This window comes from Coregonus lavaretus, assembly GCF_964263955.1.
Source record: "Coregonus lavaretus genome assembly, chromosome: 7".
NCBI classification, from domain to species: domain Eukaryota; kingdom Metazoa; phylum Chordata; class Actinopteri; order Salmoniformes; family Salmonidae; genus Coregonus; species Coregonus lavaretus.
In genome coordinates, this window is record NC_139994.1 from 12,768,142 (window position 1) to 12,785,426 (window position 17,285).

The window sequence follows — 17,285 nt, forward strand, 5'->3', positions numbered from 1 at the left end:
ATTGGTTACAATCCCACTACAAGCCAAGATTCCTCCTTCCTCCCCATCTTACTCAGAGTGCACTGCAGTGGTCAGGCGGAATGAGCAAGCGTACTACGTGTGAATAGAAGACTTAACTTTTTTCCCCACCTTTACACGTTGGTGGTGGCTGGCTCCACTGGCGCGTGGCCTGGCACTGGGCCCTCGAGGGCCCCTCCATCACGTAGCCCGTGTTGCAGGAGAAGCTCACCACGTCATTCAGATTGAAGCCGTTACCGATGGTCCGCCCGTAGATAGGGCTGCCCGGGTGTCCACAGCTGATAGCTGGGGGGAGAGAGAGAGAAATGGAGAGATTATTTTCAAGTGAGCCCTGGAAAGAGAGCGAGAGGAGGTTCTGTTGCCACAAAAAAAAGGGCAACCAGTGAAGAACAAACACCATTGTAAATACAACCCATATTTATGTTTATTTATTTTCCCTTTTGTACTATTTGGACATATTATGACATTTGAAATGTCTTTATTCTTTTGGAACTTTTGTGAGTGTAATGTTTACTGTTAATTTTTCTAAATTGTTTATTTCATTTTTGTTTATTATCTATTTCACTTGCTTTGGCAATGTTAACATATGTTTCCCATGCCAATGAAGGCCTTAAATTGAATGAAAGAGGGAGAGAGAGAGAGAGAGAGAGAGAGAGAGAGAGAGAGAGAGAAAAGAGAGAGAAAGAGAGAGAGAAAGAGAGAGAGAGAGAGAGAGAGAGAGAGAGAGAGGGGGAGAGAGAGAGAGAGAGAGAGAGAGAGAGAGAGAGAGAGAGCGAGAGAGAGAGAGAGAGAGAGAGAGAGAGAGAGAGAGAGAGAGAGAGAGAGAGAGAGAGAGGCACTGTATAAAAGTAAGGGTAACATTAGGAGTAATGGATAAGAGGTAAGGTCACTTTTGATTTATAATCCACCAAGTAATAATCCACTGGGTGCTCATTTGTTCACTGCAAAAACACACCTGTTGAGTTTGAGACCATAGAAATAGCAAAGCCAGACCTTGAACGGGGAATTGAAATCAAAAAGGAGCTTGAACGTAGCCTCAGCTCACATTTACTTACTGTGCCATAGACTGGACATAACAATAGACTACCAATAAAATCTGCAATAGAGCTGTGTAGCTCGGTTATCAATAGGCTAGGGGCTAGACTATCACATGTTTAGCCAGGATGTCACAATCACAGAGCTAGAATGAATAGAACAGGCCTCCCCATTCAAGTCAATGATGCCATCATGGGTAGACTGGTGGACATTTTGAGTGTCTCATTCTATTTCTATGGTCTCAGTCACCTCTCAAACTGATATTCAGGAGGACAAATGGCAAAGAGCTGTTTTATTGCCCCATCCTAGACCACTGCCCTAAAAAGTGTCATTCCCCATCAGGTCCCTCTGGTCTAAACTCATTGGCCGTCTGGCAGCTCATCTGAATGGCTAATCCAATGGATGGCGGCCATTTTCATGCCAATGGCCCAAAACACATTAGTTGTGCTCAATTGCAGGCATTTGCCGAGCGATGCAGAAGTGATGGCAGAGTGTGCTGTGGAGCTGCTGGGGTGTAAATGATATGCTCAATGTGCTCATAGTGATCCTCTCTCTAGCTCTGGGAGGCATCGGGAGGCCTTTCTCTGCCTGTCTGGGAGGCATGGGTCCAGGAAGGGGAGAAACTAGTGGTTCGGGGCCTATGAATGGGGCCATGGGCCATTAGCCTAGGTGGGATACTGTAAGAGGGGCCTGACATTGTGGGACTTCATCAGTGAGTGGGTGACTGGGACTTATGAAATTAGATAATGGACCAGAGACTGAGTCAGTGAGGGAGAGAGACAAGAGGGAGAGAGAGAGAGAAAGAGAGAGAGAGAGAGAGAGAGAGAGAGAGAGAGAGAGAGAGAGAGAGAGAGAGAGAGAGAGAGAGAGAGAGAGGATAGAGAAAGAGAGAGAGGCAGAGAGATAGAGAGAGAGAGAGAGAGAGAGAGGCAGAGGGATAGAGGCAGATGGAGAGAGAGCGAGAGAGTGGGGGGGGGGGCTGAGTCTATGGGTGAGTGATCATGTGTTGGTCTGGAAGTCAGTGTTAGCGGGCTGAGTCTATGGGTGAGTGATCGTGTGTTGGTCTTGAAGTCAGTGTTAGGGGGCTGAGTCTATGGGTGAGTGATCGTGTGTTGGTCTGGAAGTCAGTGTTAGGGGGCTGAGTCTATGGGTGAGTGATCGTGTGTTGGTCTTGAAGTCAGTGTGTAAGTGTTGGGGTGTGAAGGCCCTAACTCGAAGTGTGTGTGCCCTATTAAGCTGCTGAGATTGAAGGTGTGTGTGTAACAGCAGGGGTGTGTGTGCGCGTCTGTGTGTGTGTGTCGATCTGTGTGTGACATCGCGAAAAAAGGCCAGCCCCACTGTACTTACTCAAGGCATGTTTTGACATGTGTAGGAACACACAGGCAGTTAGTAGACACGACAGATTACTTCCACCTTCTCTCCACCATTTTGGTTGACTAGAGAACAGTAATCCTTTCCTGTCTTTCCTCTGTCAACCAGCCTGGCAGAGTACAGTAACCTCAGTCTGAACTCACAGCCCAGCCCAGCACAGTTAACTACTAAGCTTTATCCCACCCCAGACACGGCTTCTCTACCCTACTGCAGACAATGTAAAAAAATTCATGTTTTTTATGAACCCGGTTAAACAATGTTGCATTTTCAAAGTCATATGGCCTTTTATTGATGTGATTTGTCAGTGAAAATAAATGTTTATGTGTAAATATTTTTCACTGTTTTAACATTGTAGGCATCACACGATAATGAGGTCTAGAAGGTTCTCTCATGAACGGACCGGGACCAGATGTCGGTCCAGCATTTCTTCATTATTAGCCAAATAATGATCATTATTCGCAAAAAAAATAATAATGAACTGGCATTATGGCCAGTCCATTTCTCTGGACCACTAAGCCTATGAGGGATAACCTTAGGAGGTCTCAGTGTCTGTAGAAAGTCTCCCCATCATTGCATGTTAAAATAACTGAGTTCAACCTCACATCTACAGATATAATGTGCATGCTTACGCACACACACACACAAACACACAACCCACCCAAGGGAATGAATAGAATAATATTTTCCATGAAGAAGTATTGGGCTAGCTGCATGGTTCATCAATGAGCCAGAGGGCTAGTCTTTGTGATAGCCAGTTGAGGAGATAAGGGTCACTACCATTTCAGTAGGAAAATGGCCCTGACCCTCTTACGTCTCCAGTAGCTATTTCTGTTTAAAGTGCTGCTAGCATTGCGCAGCATATTGTCTATATAAAAACACTGTTCATCATCACCACGGTTACTGCCAGAAAGAGAGAGAGAGACAATGTTATCGGACCATACATGGTTTGCTTACAGCCTATAGGAAACATATAGTTTCTTACAATATGGCTTGATAACAGAATATAGAAGCACATTGTGTTTTTTTTAGGGGGTAGATCAGCTTTAACATTTCAGATAGATTGTAACTTTTTTTAGTCATTTAGCAGACACTCTTATCCAGAGCGACTTACAGTTAGTGCATACATTTGTTTTCATACTGGTCCCCCGTGGGAAACAAACCCACAACCCTGGCGTTGCAAACGCCATGCTCTACCAGCTGAGCTACACGGGACTTCCATCAATGTAATTGTCTGCATCACTTCCAATCCCCCATATGTTTTTTGCTTCTATATGCCATATTTTTCTAACAAAAGCTCTCAACCTATAACCTATATACTTATTATGGACACAGTATGCTTTACATAACAAGTTATCTTGTTGTTATTAGTTGTTGTTATTAGTCCCATCCTTCAGCTCCATTCAACACCTCCCATCTATCTCTTAACACCATCCATATTGTATTTCTATTTGCCATATATTTTTCAACTGTACTGTGATGTTTTACAAAAGTTCTGACCCTTTCTATTCTCATTGTTTCTACAGATCGTAAATTGAATATAAACATTTTTGCTAAAAGTATTATTATATTATTGATTGATTGACTATGACTTTTCAGATCACCCAGTAGTGCTATCTGCAGGGTTAGCTCCAGGTAAATATTGCAGTCCTTTAGCTATTACTGGACCTGTGTCCAAAAACAAGCTACAAATGGACAGTACCAAAACAAATGATCTAATGATTCTGTCTCTTCGCAGCAAAATCTGCAGAGCTGGGAAGATTGTATCCCCCATATAAATAACATTCTATTGGTAGCAAGAATGTTATATAATAATTTAAATAGAAAAATGATACGTTTTGAATCCGGCGTCGTTTTGCGTATCAATTCATAAACACTATGCCATGGAATCGGTACGTCAAAAATCTCTTCCCAACTATTTTGGGATGGCTGTCAATCCTTTGGTCCTTAAATGAAACTGGTATACTTTTTTATTTATCACAATTATATTCTTTAATGCAAGGCCGACAGACAAGTTCCATACTTTTTCCCCCTTCCACTTTCCTTTTCCATTTTTGCGGTAATGCTGCAATTATTTGGTTGTAATTTTGGGTAGAGAAGACATTTCCATATGTTTTTGTTAGCTGCATGTGCAACATAATTCCACCAGTCCCAGCGATAATATAATTTACGAAGATTATACCTTTTTTAAACATTTTTCAAAAGAACATGGTTTTTTATCAATTGGTATATTTGAGTTTAACCACAATATTTGTTGCATTATTTGTTCTGTTGTTTCTGGAGGATTAAATTGAAATTGCAACCAACTTTCTATGGCTTGTTTTAGAAATAGTGATATTTGGGAGATTATTTCCTTTTCAAATAACTTAAAGTGAGAGGTTGTAATCTGAATAAAGGGAAAAAGGCCATTCTTGAACATTGGGTGAGACAATCTTACAAATTTGCTAGAGAACCAGTTTGGATTTAAGTATAACTTTTGTATGAGTGAAGCTTTTAGTGATAGGTCTAATGCTTTAATATTTAATAATTTCTGTCCTCCGAATTCATATTCATTATATAAATAGGCCCGTTTAATTTTGTCTGGCTTGCCGTTCCTAATAAAATGGAATATTTTTTTCTCATATAATTAAAAAAACTGTTCGCTAGGCGTAGGCAAGACCATAAGCAAATAGGTAAACTGGTATAATACTAAAGAGTTAATCAGGGGGATTTTTCCACAAATTGACAGGTATTTACATTTCCATGGTAGCAAGATCTTACCCATTTTTGCTAACTTTCTATTAAAATGTATTGGAGTGAGATCATTTATTTCATTTGGCATATGTATTCCGAGTATATCCACATCACCATCAGACCATTTTATTGGTAAACTACATGGTAATGTAATTTTTGTATTTTTTAGTGATCGAATACGTAATATAGTACATTTATCATAATTTGGTTGTAATCCAGAGAGGTTAGAAAATGTATCTAGATCCTTTATGGGATTCAAGTTGTGGATTTAAAAGAAAACATGAATCGATGGCAATAATAAATAGATATGCCGATAGTGGACAACCTTGTTTCACTCCTCTTGACAGTTTAAAACATTCTGAGAAATAGCCATTATTTACTATTTTACACCTAGGGTACATGATTTTAACCCAATTTATAATAGATTGTCCAAAATTGAAATGCCCCAGGCATTTATATATAAACCCCAGTCGTACTTTATCAAATGCCTTTTCGAAGTCTGCTATGAATAGTATGCCTGGTTTCCCTGATTTTCCGTAGTGTTCTATTGTTTCCAGTACTTGCCTTATATTATCTCCAATGTATCGCCCATGTAAAAAACCTGTCTGATTAGAATGAATAATGTCCGACAATACCTTTTTAATTCTATGCGCTATACATTTTCCTAGAATTTTTGCATCACAACACTGAAGTGTAAGGGGCCTCCAATTTTTTAAATGGACTGGATCTTTATATTTTCCACTTGTATCCTGTTTCAGTAATAATGAAATCAGATCTTCTTCTTGAGTGTCTGATAATCTACCATTTACATAGGAGTGGTTAAAACATGCTAATAATGGTCCTCTGAGTATATAAAAAAAGGTTTGGTATACCTCGACTGGTATGCCATCCAACCATGGAGTTTTCCCGGACTTAAAGTCTTTAATTACATCCAGAAGTTCCTCCTCTGTAATTTCACCTTCACATGAGTCTTTCTGCATGGCTATTAATTTTACATTATCAATAGAAAAAAAATCTCTACAATTTGCTTCAGTTAGAGGAGATGGAGGCGACTGAAACGAAAACGTATGTTTAAAGTACTTTGTTTCCTCCTTCAAAATATCATTTGGTGAATCATGGGTGACTCCGTCATTTGTAACCAGTTTCAATAAATTATTTTTGGTAGCATTCCTATGTTGAAGATTAAAAAAGAATTTGGTGCATTTTTCCCCATATTCCATCCAGTTTTCTTTATTTTTTATAATATATTACACTTGATCTTCCTTGAATAAATTTTTCAATTTATTTTTGTTTTTCCTCTAATTTATTCTGAGCCTCTATGTTACAGTTGTTATTGCCATCTATCTGTTCTGTTAGACCTTCTATTTCCTTTGTTAGTGTGGACTCTTTTGACCTACATTTTTGACCTAAATTGCTTTTGTGGTCCTCTGTAGCTCAGCTGGTAGAGCACGGCGCTTGTAACGCCAAGGTAGTGGGTTCGATCCCCGGGACCACCCATACACAAAAAAAAATGTATGCACGCATGACTGTAAGTCGCTTTGGATAAAAGCGTCTGCTAAATGGCATATTATTTATTATTATTTTGTTTTTGAGATGAGTACTGAATTGCATGGCCTCTAAAGGCACATTTAAAGGTGTCCCATAGAATAAGGGGATTTGCTGTACCTATGTTATGTCGGATAAAATCAGTTATAAATTCCTCTGTCCTAGTTAAAACAAGTTATCATCCAATAGGCTTTGATTAAATTTCCAATATCCTTGCCCACGTGGAAATTCAGTAAGAGTAATGTATATGCCAATTATATGATGGTCCGACCGCATTCTGTCCCCTATCAACACTTTTTAAACTTTTGATGCCAACGAAAATGACATAAAAAGAAGTCAAGACGACTAGCTTGATTGAGTCTCCGCTGTGTATATCTCACTAGATCAGGATATTTAAGCCTCCATATATCTACTAGTTCTAATGTATCCATGACATTCACCATTTCCTTAAGAGCATGAGGGTGATAGTTTGTAGAGTGATTTCCTTTATGGTCCATTGAGCTATTTAAAACAGTATTATAATCCCCCACCATAATAATAGAGTCTTGAATTGCTTGCAGAGTTGATAATTTATTATATATATTGTCAAAGAAGTGTGGATCATCATTATTTGGTCCGTAAAGGTTAATGAGCCATATCTGTTTATGGTCCAATAACATATTTAAAATAATCCATCTACCTTGCGTATCTGTTTGGACAATTTGCACATTCGGATCGAAATTACTGTTAATTAATTGAGTTTCTTTGCCCATGGGAGAAGTATATTTCGCCCCTCCATTCCTTTTTCCACACAACTTCATCTAGAATTGTTGAATGAGTTTCCTGTAAACAATAGATATTATATTCCTTCTCTTGGAGCCATGTAAATATAGCTGTACCATGATATTTGCATTGCTACTAAGTAAACCTCCAATTGTACTCCACTAATTCCCCTGCTAAAGCCCCTCCCCATCCCAAGTTGGGCCGTCATCCTAGTGTTCAGCATACCACCCCCGTCCCCCCGAATCCCTAGGCCCCCCGAGAGGCCAGGACCCATCCATCGAAAATAGCACACAGTGCCACCCACAAAACAGAAGCAGGTCAACCGCCAAAAGCATTTCCAATGCTCTCACCTCAATATATATATAGCTATTTAAAAATATATATCCATTCAAAGGCTGTGTCACAGCAGGCCATGACCGGGAGACCCATGAGGCGGCGCACAATTGTCCCAGCGTCGTCTGGGTTAGGGGAGGGTTTGGCCTGCAAGCTGACCTCAGCCGCCAGGTGGATGGTGTTTCCTCTGACACATTGTTACGCCTGGCTTCCGGGTTAAGCGAGCAGTGTGGCAGGGTTGTGTTTCGGAGGACGCATGGCTCTCGACCTTCGCCTCTCCCGAGTCCGTATGGGAGTTGCTGCGATTCGACAAGACTGTAACTACCAATTGGATATCACGAAAAAGGGGTACAAAATTATAATAATTGTAAAAAGTTATATGGTTTGATCTATTGGTATATACTGTAAACTATGACATGCAGTTCATCCACCAATCCTATATGACAAATATCTTCTATGAAATCTACATAATTCTGTGTTGATTAGCTATAAAACACAACAAAATAAATAACTGTCTTTGTTGATGAGTCATAGGTGAGACGCATAATCAGGTTGACCATGGAACTGTAAATGAACTGGCAATGAGTCTTTAAAGGCTGTGATTTTCCAGTGTGTAAACAAAACATTAAGAACACCTGTTCTTTCCATGATATAGACTGACCGGGTGAATCCAGGTGAAAGCTATGATCTCTTATTGATGTCACTTGTTAAATCAACTTCAATCAGTGTAGATGAAGGGGAGGAGACAGGTTAAAGAAGGATTTTTAAGCCTTGAGACAATTGAGACATGGATTGTATGTGTGCCATTCAGAGGGTGAATGGGCAATGGAGTTTTGGCCTGCCTGGTGACACCACCAGGCAGTCAATTAGTTAACAGACCAATAAGAAAGAGAGTTTGAAACCTCTCTGACATTAACAGACAGTTTTCAGTTTCCCCCTCCCCCACTCAGACCACTCCCAGACAGTCCAAGCACAATTCTTGCTTGAGAAATTACTCTTTGCTAATAAGCTATTTTTGTTTCTTTTTGACCATTTTCATTTAAAACAATCACAGTAAGGTACTTAATTGTTACCCAGAAATGATTTGATATTGAGATAAAAACGGCTATTGGACCTATAATTAAAAAAGCCTGGGAAGACAGAGAAGGCTCCTTCTGTCTGAGTCCAGAGAGAATGATGAGAATACTTGAAATGCCAGGGCTCTTTGTGAACTGAGGGAGATCTCAGAGGGAGATCTCAGAGGGAGATCTCAGAAGGGGCACTGGAATCGTCAGTCTAGTGACGCAGGTCCACAAACCCCACTTCACCTCCCTATTTCCCTTACCACTCTAAAACAGTATTATTTGTCAACTCATTAACCACACAAAAGTGATCCAGACTTCAGTAATCAGCTACTTATAAGACTTACTTGGAAAACTGATAAAAAGTATTGAAAGTTGGGGATGGGTTCTGAGACGGGATATTCTGAGGCAGTTCCTCCAAGCACTTGACAGGAGGTTTGTGTGCGACAGTGAAAGTTGAGAGAGACAGAGAAAAAGGAGAGCTAAGGTAGGAGTAAGAGAAAAGGGAGAACTTGAGAGATGAAGAGAGATATAAAGTGTGAAATACATACAGGGAAAAAAACAGATATAAAGAGAGAGAGAGGTAAAGAGAGAGAGAGAAGGAGGACACTCACACACGCAGGAAGGCAGCTGTCCAGACCAGTTGTGGTCCTGCAGGCAGATCCGCACCGAGGAGCCGATGAGGCGGAAGCCTGGGATGCACTGGTACACCACCGTCTCCCTGTAGCCAAAGTTCTCCCCAATCACCTGACCATTCACTATGGTCTCTGGAATACCACAGTGGCCCGCTGGAGAGAAACACAAAGGAAAGAGTTAGAGAGAGGAGAAGGGAGAGGGGGAGATGAAGAAGGGGAGAGCGAGAGAGAGAGAGAGAGAGAGAGAGAGAGAGAGAGAGAGAGAGAGAGAGAGAGAGAGAGAGAGAGAGAGAGAGAGAGAGAGAGAGAAAGAAAGAAAGAAAGAAAGAAAGAAAGAAAGAAAGAAAGAAAGAAAGAAAGAAAGAAAGAAAGAAAGAAAGAGATGGTGTTTTCAATGAAACAGACACAGAGCAGCTAGAGAGAGGAATAATCTACTATGTGAGAGAGAAGTCTTGTACTGTACTGAACAGTCATGTTCTGACGGACAGACAGACAGACAGACAGAGAGGGTACAGGATAGAGATTCTCATTTAGACAGAAAGTTCGCAGAGATTTTCAGTACACAGACGTGTTTCAGAGAAAATAAAGAAGCCCAAAATTCTCCCTGCCTCCACAGACTTGGCACCAGCACACAGAGAAGTTAGACAGTCAAGCTATTTACCACAATAAACATATGTTCATTAGAGGGTGAAGACCAAAATAACTCCACACCAACTGAAACATTCTTAGGGCAGTAGATAGCCTGCATTTCACAGGAACACAGCATCTGGAGAATGTTCCATGGTTGTTTCACACAAACACAGACAGACAACAGAAATGTTGGGAATGAATTGGTCGTTTTACCCAAGCAGCGGGTCTCCTGTCCGCTCCACAGTCCAGAGGAGAGGCATTCTCTCACGGTCGAGCCCACCAGCATGAAACCTGCGTCGCACATGAAGATGGCGGTCGCCCCAAAGGTCATCTGCGTACCAATCTTCTTCCCATTGGGTGGGCCAGGGAGGTCCCCACAGGAAATGACTGTGGCCCAGACAATAACAAAGGCATCATCAGCCAGCTGACAGACCAATGGCATTAACAAACACCTGAGAGATATCAGCCAGCTGACAGACCAATGGCATTAACAAACACCTGAGAGATATCAGCCAGCTGACAGACCAATGGCATTAACAAACACTTGAGAGATATCAGCCAGCTGACAGACCAATGGCATTAACAAACACCTGAGATATATCAGCCAGCTGACAGACCAATGGCATTAACAAACACCTGAGAGATATCAGCCAGCTGACAGACCAATGGCATTAACAAACACCTGAGAGATATCAGTCAGCTGACAGACCAATTTGTCTTCTTGGTTAATAAATAAACCACAGGCTGAGCCCTTACAGTTCAAATGGTAATTCAATTGGAGCTAATTTCTGTCAATTTTAAATTGATCTGTCAACTGTCTGGGTGGTATTTTTAAGTGAATGGGAGTCATATTATTTTGTTTTTGGATCCTTGAGATCGGAGGAAAGGAGGGGAGAGAGGAGGAGTGGAGAGGAAGGGAGGAGTGGAGAGGAGAGTAGGAGCGGAAGGTAAAGGGAGGTTGGAGGTGTTTGTTTTTTTAAACCAGAAGAATCAATGTGGTCTAGTCTAGTACATTCACTATTCCTCCCACAGCCCCACTCTAGGCATACCTGCTACTCCTACTAGGTACTTTTAACATCTCTATCTCAGAGATGTCACTATCTCACCTATTTATCTCATTATTGACTATTTTGGGTCATAACATCACATATCAATCCTACGATTCTGCCCAAGGTTAGACAGACGTTCAACACTCCCTAGGGCACACTGTAAACATAACATGCTTCTGATGTGTTGTAAAGTGAAAAAATAAAATGGTTGTCAAAATGATAATCATTACATAAACATGTAATACGGCTAAGGCACACTGTAACAGCCTAAACACAACCTAAACACAATATGCTTCTGACATTGTGATGGTGTAAAAAGTACCCGGTTGGAAAAAAGAACATGGCCGCCCTCTACTCACTCTGGCAGTGAGGCCTTTCGTTCCTCCAACTCCACACGCCATTGGCCGTGCACTGGATGTGGGCGGGGCCTAGGCGGTAGTAGCCCAGCCCGGGTCACAGCTGAAGATAATCTTGGTCCTGTACTCATAGTGGGAGCCGTTCACGATCCTCCACCTCCCGTGCTCCAGAGAGAAGGAGCCGATGCTTGGACACACCACCACTGTTACACAGAAACACACACACACGCACGCATGCACACACACACACACGCACACGCGCACGCACACAAGAATAATCAATACATAAATAAAACATAAAAACATTTGAGTATTTTAGCAGACTTAAAGTGAGAAGATATTAAGAGATTTCACCTGAAAATCTGTTCTTACACAGTTCTCTATTATTGAGGTGACCTCCATTTGCGCTGCTTTGTGAGGCAGCCAGGCATTTTAAACAGGCATCTTAATGGGCAATAACAAAATACAAACTACTCCATTCATAAATAAGTGAGGGATTGCCTTCGAGGAAGGAACTCATTTTAAGAGGGATGTAATTGCCCTCCTGAGGAGCCGTGAGGTGAACGCACACACACACACACGTAAACACACGCACACACACACACACACACACACACACGCAAACACACGCACGCACACACACACACACACACACACACACACACACACACACACTCTCTTCCCCTGCTTCACCTGTCCCAGCTGCTGGACTAGCCTCCCAGCCTAACGGTAGCTACCTGGGCATCGGCACACAAACCCTCGTACATGCTCCCCCACTAGCCTCCTACCCTACCTGAGCAACGGGGGATCTTGTTGTGGTTGCTCCAGGTGCTGTCAGGCTGGCAGACGGCACTGGTCAGCTCTTTGGAGGACAGGCGGTAGCCGTCGTTGCAGAAGTAGGTCACGCGCGTGCCCACCGAGTAGTCCACCGTCAGCACTCCTCCGTCACCGGTGCCTTGGGCACCCCGCAGGACACCGCTGGGGGGGGGGGGGGGGGGGGGGGAGGGCATCAGCATTTATAAAAAACCAGAGGGTGAGACGCAGGGTTATCATACTACGCAATCAAATCAGTCTCACACACAGAGATACACTCAAAATCACACACTACATAATCAGTGTAATACACATACCTGCCTACACACACTACATACTCAGATCAGTCTCACACACAGACACACACTCAATCTCACACACACACCTACCAACAGTACACAACAACTCACACAAAGAGACAAACACACACTGTTTCAAACACACACAAAGAGATAAACACACCGTTTCAACACACACAAAGGTCTGCTGATGACAAAACAGACACTAACACTATTCATACCTGTTGACCCACTGACTATACCACTAATGACAGACAGACAGACAGACAGTACAGTGAGGAACATTGACTCTGCTCCCACACATTCTTCTAACATACAGAGACCATATAATGAAAAATACTGAGTCTGTTCCTGCTCATTCTTCTAACACACAGAGGGCAATGAGCACTGACGCATTGAGACAATTCCATCAATAACACACCGCTCACTCACCTCACACTGACGATGTACTGACAAAGTATTGCCCACTCAATCTTTAAACAGCAATCTTATATGAACTGATTTGCAAAAGATTCTCACAGAATGTGATCTTCGCTCAGGAGAGAGAGAAAAAAACACATGCAGTGACAGAGATAAAGAAATACAAACTAAAATGCTGGCGTGAGCAAACACACAAACAAGGTAGAAAAACGAAAATAACTCACGCACACAATTCCACCTCTTCACACAAGTCCTCTTTCAAGCAGAGGTGGAATTGCGTGTGCGGGAGTTATTTTAGTTTTTTCTTTATTTGTTTTTTGTCGATTTTGGGCCGGTGACACCCAGCAACAAATCAGATGGGCTTAGTGGTTTGAGTGTTAACTTTCTTCCAAACACACAAACAAACCAGGACATGTGGCTGTATATGTCAGGAGTCATTCTAAATGAGGTGGAAGTTAATGTTTCCTCCTGGTATAACAATAGGTCTATTGTAGTGAAAAAAGCTGGAGAAGTGAAATATCATTATAAAGTGTATGAGTAAGTGAGCACAAAGAGAGGATCTGAGGAAATTATATATATGCTGTGTGTGTGTGTGTGTGTGAGCGTGTGTGTGCGTGTGTGTGTGTGTGTGAGCGTGTGTGTGTGTGTGTATGTGTGTGTGTGTGTGAGTGTGTGTGTGTGTGTGTGTGAGAGCATGTGTGTCTGTTTGTGTGTGTGTGTGTGAGCGTGTGTGTGTGAGCGTGTGTGTGAGCATGAGCGTGTGTGTGAGCGTGTGTGTGTGTGAACGTGTATGTGTGAGCGTGTGTGTGTGTGTGTGTGTGTGTATGAGCGTGTGTTTGTGTGCTCTCTGCTCAGAAAGGTATGAAACTATTCTGTTTCTCTTTGCTATTTTCTCTGGCAAGTCTCAATCCTACAGCCAAAAAAATATTAAATCATTTTTAATCTAAGATTTTAGCATACCCACTAGCTGACGGAATATGATTAGACCCATTTCTTTCTCTCCAATCAGTTTGGAATAAGATGGAGGCTGCTTCTCAAATAGCAGCATATTCCTTGGCCTTTATAGTGCAATACTTTTAAACCAGGGCCATAGGGCTTTGGTCAAAAGTAGTGAGGTATACAGGGAATATGGTGCCATTTGGGAAGCACCCGAAGGTTACCATCTGTCTCGATGCATTGTCTTACATTGCAAAAATCGCACATACAATCGCAATTACTAACTACAATTGCTATATTTGGATATACAGTAGATCCACTATCAAATATTTGCACTTCTTGTCAGTGTAAAAACATTGTCATTAAGACCGCATGGTGTCCATATGAAGACATATCAAGATGAAAAAAGTCCTGCTGAGATTTTCCTAATATGGACACCGTAAGACCCTAATTTTCTAATTTCCTGGACCAGTGCTCTTAGATGATGGTGAACAATGACTCCCGGTTGTCTCATTTTAGGTCAACAGACCAGGGTGAAGTGCTCTGACACACTTCTGAAGTTTATGTAGTCATATTATGTGTGTCACTGTATGTTAGTGTCACTCCAGCCTCTGGCGCCAGACGGTAAGGTGGCATGCATCAAATCACATTAAATCACTGAGTGGAGCTTTAGAAAGCTGGGTTTTCCTGTTAAAACCTGGCTTTTAACAGGATAAAAGCTTCTGAAAATAGCTTTTCCAGAATGAGAGGTGACACTGAGGTGAGTAAACTCCAGTTGGTGACGGTTTTAAAGACATTGATGGGGAAATGTATTTCTATGATGGCTCTTTTCATGTGTTAAATTTGTTTGACATTTCATGTAGAAAAGCTAAGTCGAGGTAGATAAGTGTTAGTAATTATTATAGAAATGGAAATCCATGTGATACACTAAGTACATACAACAGGATTCCTGGAAAATTGCAAAATAGTAATATAGTATTGAGCACATCTAGGATCTAGGATCAGGTCTCTCCTGTCCATCTAATCTTATTCATTATGATCTTAAAAAGCAAGACTAATCCTAGATCAGCACTCCTAGTCTGAAACGTTTTATCAATATGGGCCGAGATCTCACCTTGGCAGGCGGGTACGGTGGAGTCCCAGTCAAAGTATCCATAGGGGTTCCTCCTGCACACGGCCGTACTGTTCCCTATGAGGCGGTATCCCCGGTCACAGGCCCAGCGGACCAGGCTGTTGAGGTGACCACCCGTCTGGCTACTGATGGACCCCTGCAGGGGCGAGTCTGGGGTGCTGCAGTACAGGGCTGGAGGGAGAGAGGGAGGAGAGAGAGAGAGAGAGAGAGAGAGAGAGAGAGAGAGAGAGAGAGAGAGAGAGAGAGAGAGAGAGAGAGAGAGAGAGAGAGAGAGAGAGAGAGAGAGAGAGAGAGAGAGAGAGAGAGAGAGAGAGAGAGAGAGAGAGAGAGAGATAGAGAGTGAGGGAGCGAGCGAGCAGGGGAGGGAGGGAGACGGAGAGAGAGACAAACAAACACACACACACAGGTCAACTCACTAGCTCAGTAACCTGGTGGCTATAACCAGAGCTGTATTACTGTAATACATACATCTATAAGGCTCTGACTATAGCTAGCTACTAAGTAATACTGTTACTCATTATTAACAACACAGATAATCTTTATATTATTTCAACTAAATGTGGGTGAATGTTTTTACTTGATATATATCCTACCAGTGAGGCTATATAGGCATTAATTTGTAAATGTTTTATATACTGTAATTTCCCCACACATATGCAGTATATGTACAGTATGTACAATATACACTACCGTTCAAAAGTTTTGGGGTCACTTAGAAATGTCCTTGTTTTACATTTTACATTTACATTTTAGTCATTTAGCAGACACTCTTTTCCAGAGCGACTTACAGTTAGTGAGTGCATAAATTTTTTCATACTGAAAAGATGCTGGAGGAGTGCTTGATGCCATCTGATCTGTCAAGCATGGTGGAGGCAATGTGAAGGTCTGGGGGTGCTTTGGTGGTGAAAAAATACATGAAATGAGTTTGAATAGGAAATATAGCAAAATCCCTTTTACCCTGTACAAATCTCCCACTTTACCACCACCAAAGCACCCCCAGACCATCACATTGCCTCCACCATGCCTGACAGATGGCATCAAGCACTCCTCCAGCATCTTTTCATTTGATCTGCGTCTCACAAATGTTATTCTTTGTGATATGAACATCTCAAACTTCGATTCGTCTGTCCATAACACTTTTTTCTAATCTTCCTCTGTCCAGTGTCTGTGTTCTTTTGCCCATCTTAATCTTTTATTTTTATTGGCCAGTCTGAGATATGGATTTTTCTTTGCAACTCTGCCTAGAAGGTCAGCATCCCGGAGTCGCCTCTTCACTGTTGACGTTGAGACTGGTGTTTTGCGGGTACTACTTAATGAAGCTGCCAGTTGAAGACCTGTAAGGCGTCTGTTTCTCAAACTAGACACTAATGTATTTGTCCTCTTGCTCAGTTGTGCACCGGGGCCTCCCAGCGCCAGTTTGCGCTGTTCTGTGAAGGGAGTAGCACACAGCGTTGTATGAGATCTTCAGTTTCTTGGCAATTTCCCACATGGAATAGCCTTCATTTCTCAGAACAAGAATAGACTGACGAGTTTCAGAAGAAAGTTATTTGTTTTCTGTCCATTTTTGAGCTTGTAATCGAACCCACAATGCTGATGCTCCGATACTCAACTAGTCTCAAGAAGGCCAGTTTTATTGCTTATTTAAATCAGCACAAAAGTTTTCAGCTGTGCTAACATAATTGCAAAAGGGTTTTCTAATGATCAATTAGCCTTTTAAAATGATAAACTTGGATTATCAAACACAACGTGCCATTGGAACACAGGACTGATGGTTGCTGATAATGGGCCTCTGTACGCCTATGTAGATATTCCATAAAAAAATCAGCCGTTTCCAGCTACAATAGCCATTTACAACATTAACAATGTCTACACTGTATTCTGATCAATTTGATGTTGTTTTAATGGACAAAATAATAATTTTCTTTCGAAACAAGGACATTTCTAAGTGACCCCAAACTTTTGAACGGTAGTGTGTATTTATACAGTTACATCAATATCACTCTTTCTGGCATTAACACATTTCAACATTTTCACAGTTCAGTTCAGTGTAGTTATGTAAAAGCATGCAGTGCAGCTTCTTCCTGCGTTGACACTTGGCCCTGAGCCCTGCACGCACAGGAAGAGTGGGGACGGGACTGTGTCACACCAAATCAGTGGGCA

At 41.9% G+C, this 17,285-nt stretch overlaps 1 protein-coding gene across 1 annotated transcript in view; it reads right to left on the minus strand.

Annotated features, from left to right (window-relative positions):
* Positions 1-17,285, minus strand: part of LOC311132780 (CUB and sushi domain-containing protein 3-like) — a gene marked incomplete at its 3' end in the record, with an annotated part of 471,294 nt that overhangs the window by 82,051 nt on the left and 371,958 nt on the right. The window contains 8 exon segments of the mRNA XM_084166101.1: positions 130-303; positions 9,470-9,643; positions 10,334-10,507; positions 11,529-11,613; positions 11,616-11,728; positions 12,319-12,474; positions 12,477-12,503; positions 15,108-15,296. Coding sequence (XP_084022227.1) covers positions 130-303; positions 9,470-9,643; positions 10,334-10,507; positions 11,529-11,613; positions 11,616-11,728; positions 12,319-12,474; positions 12,477-12,503; positions 15,108-15,296 — 1,092 coding nt within the window.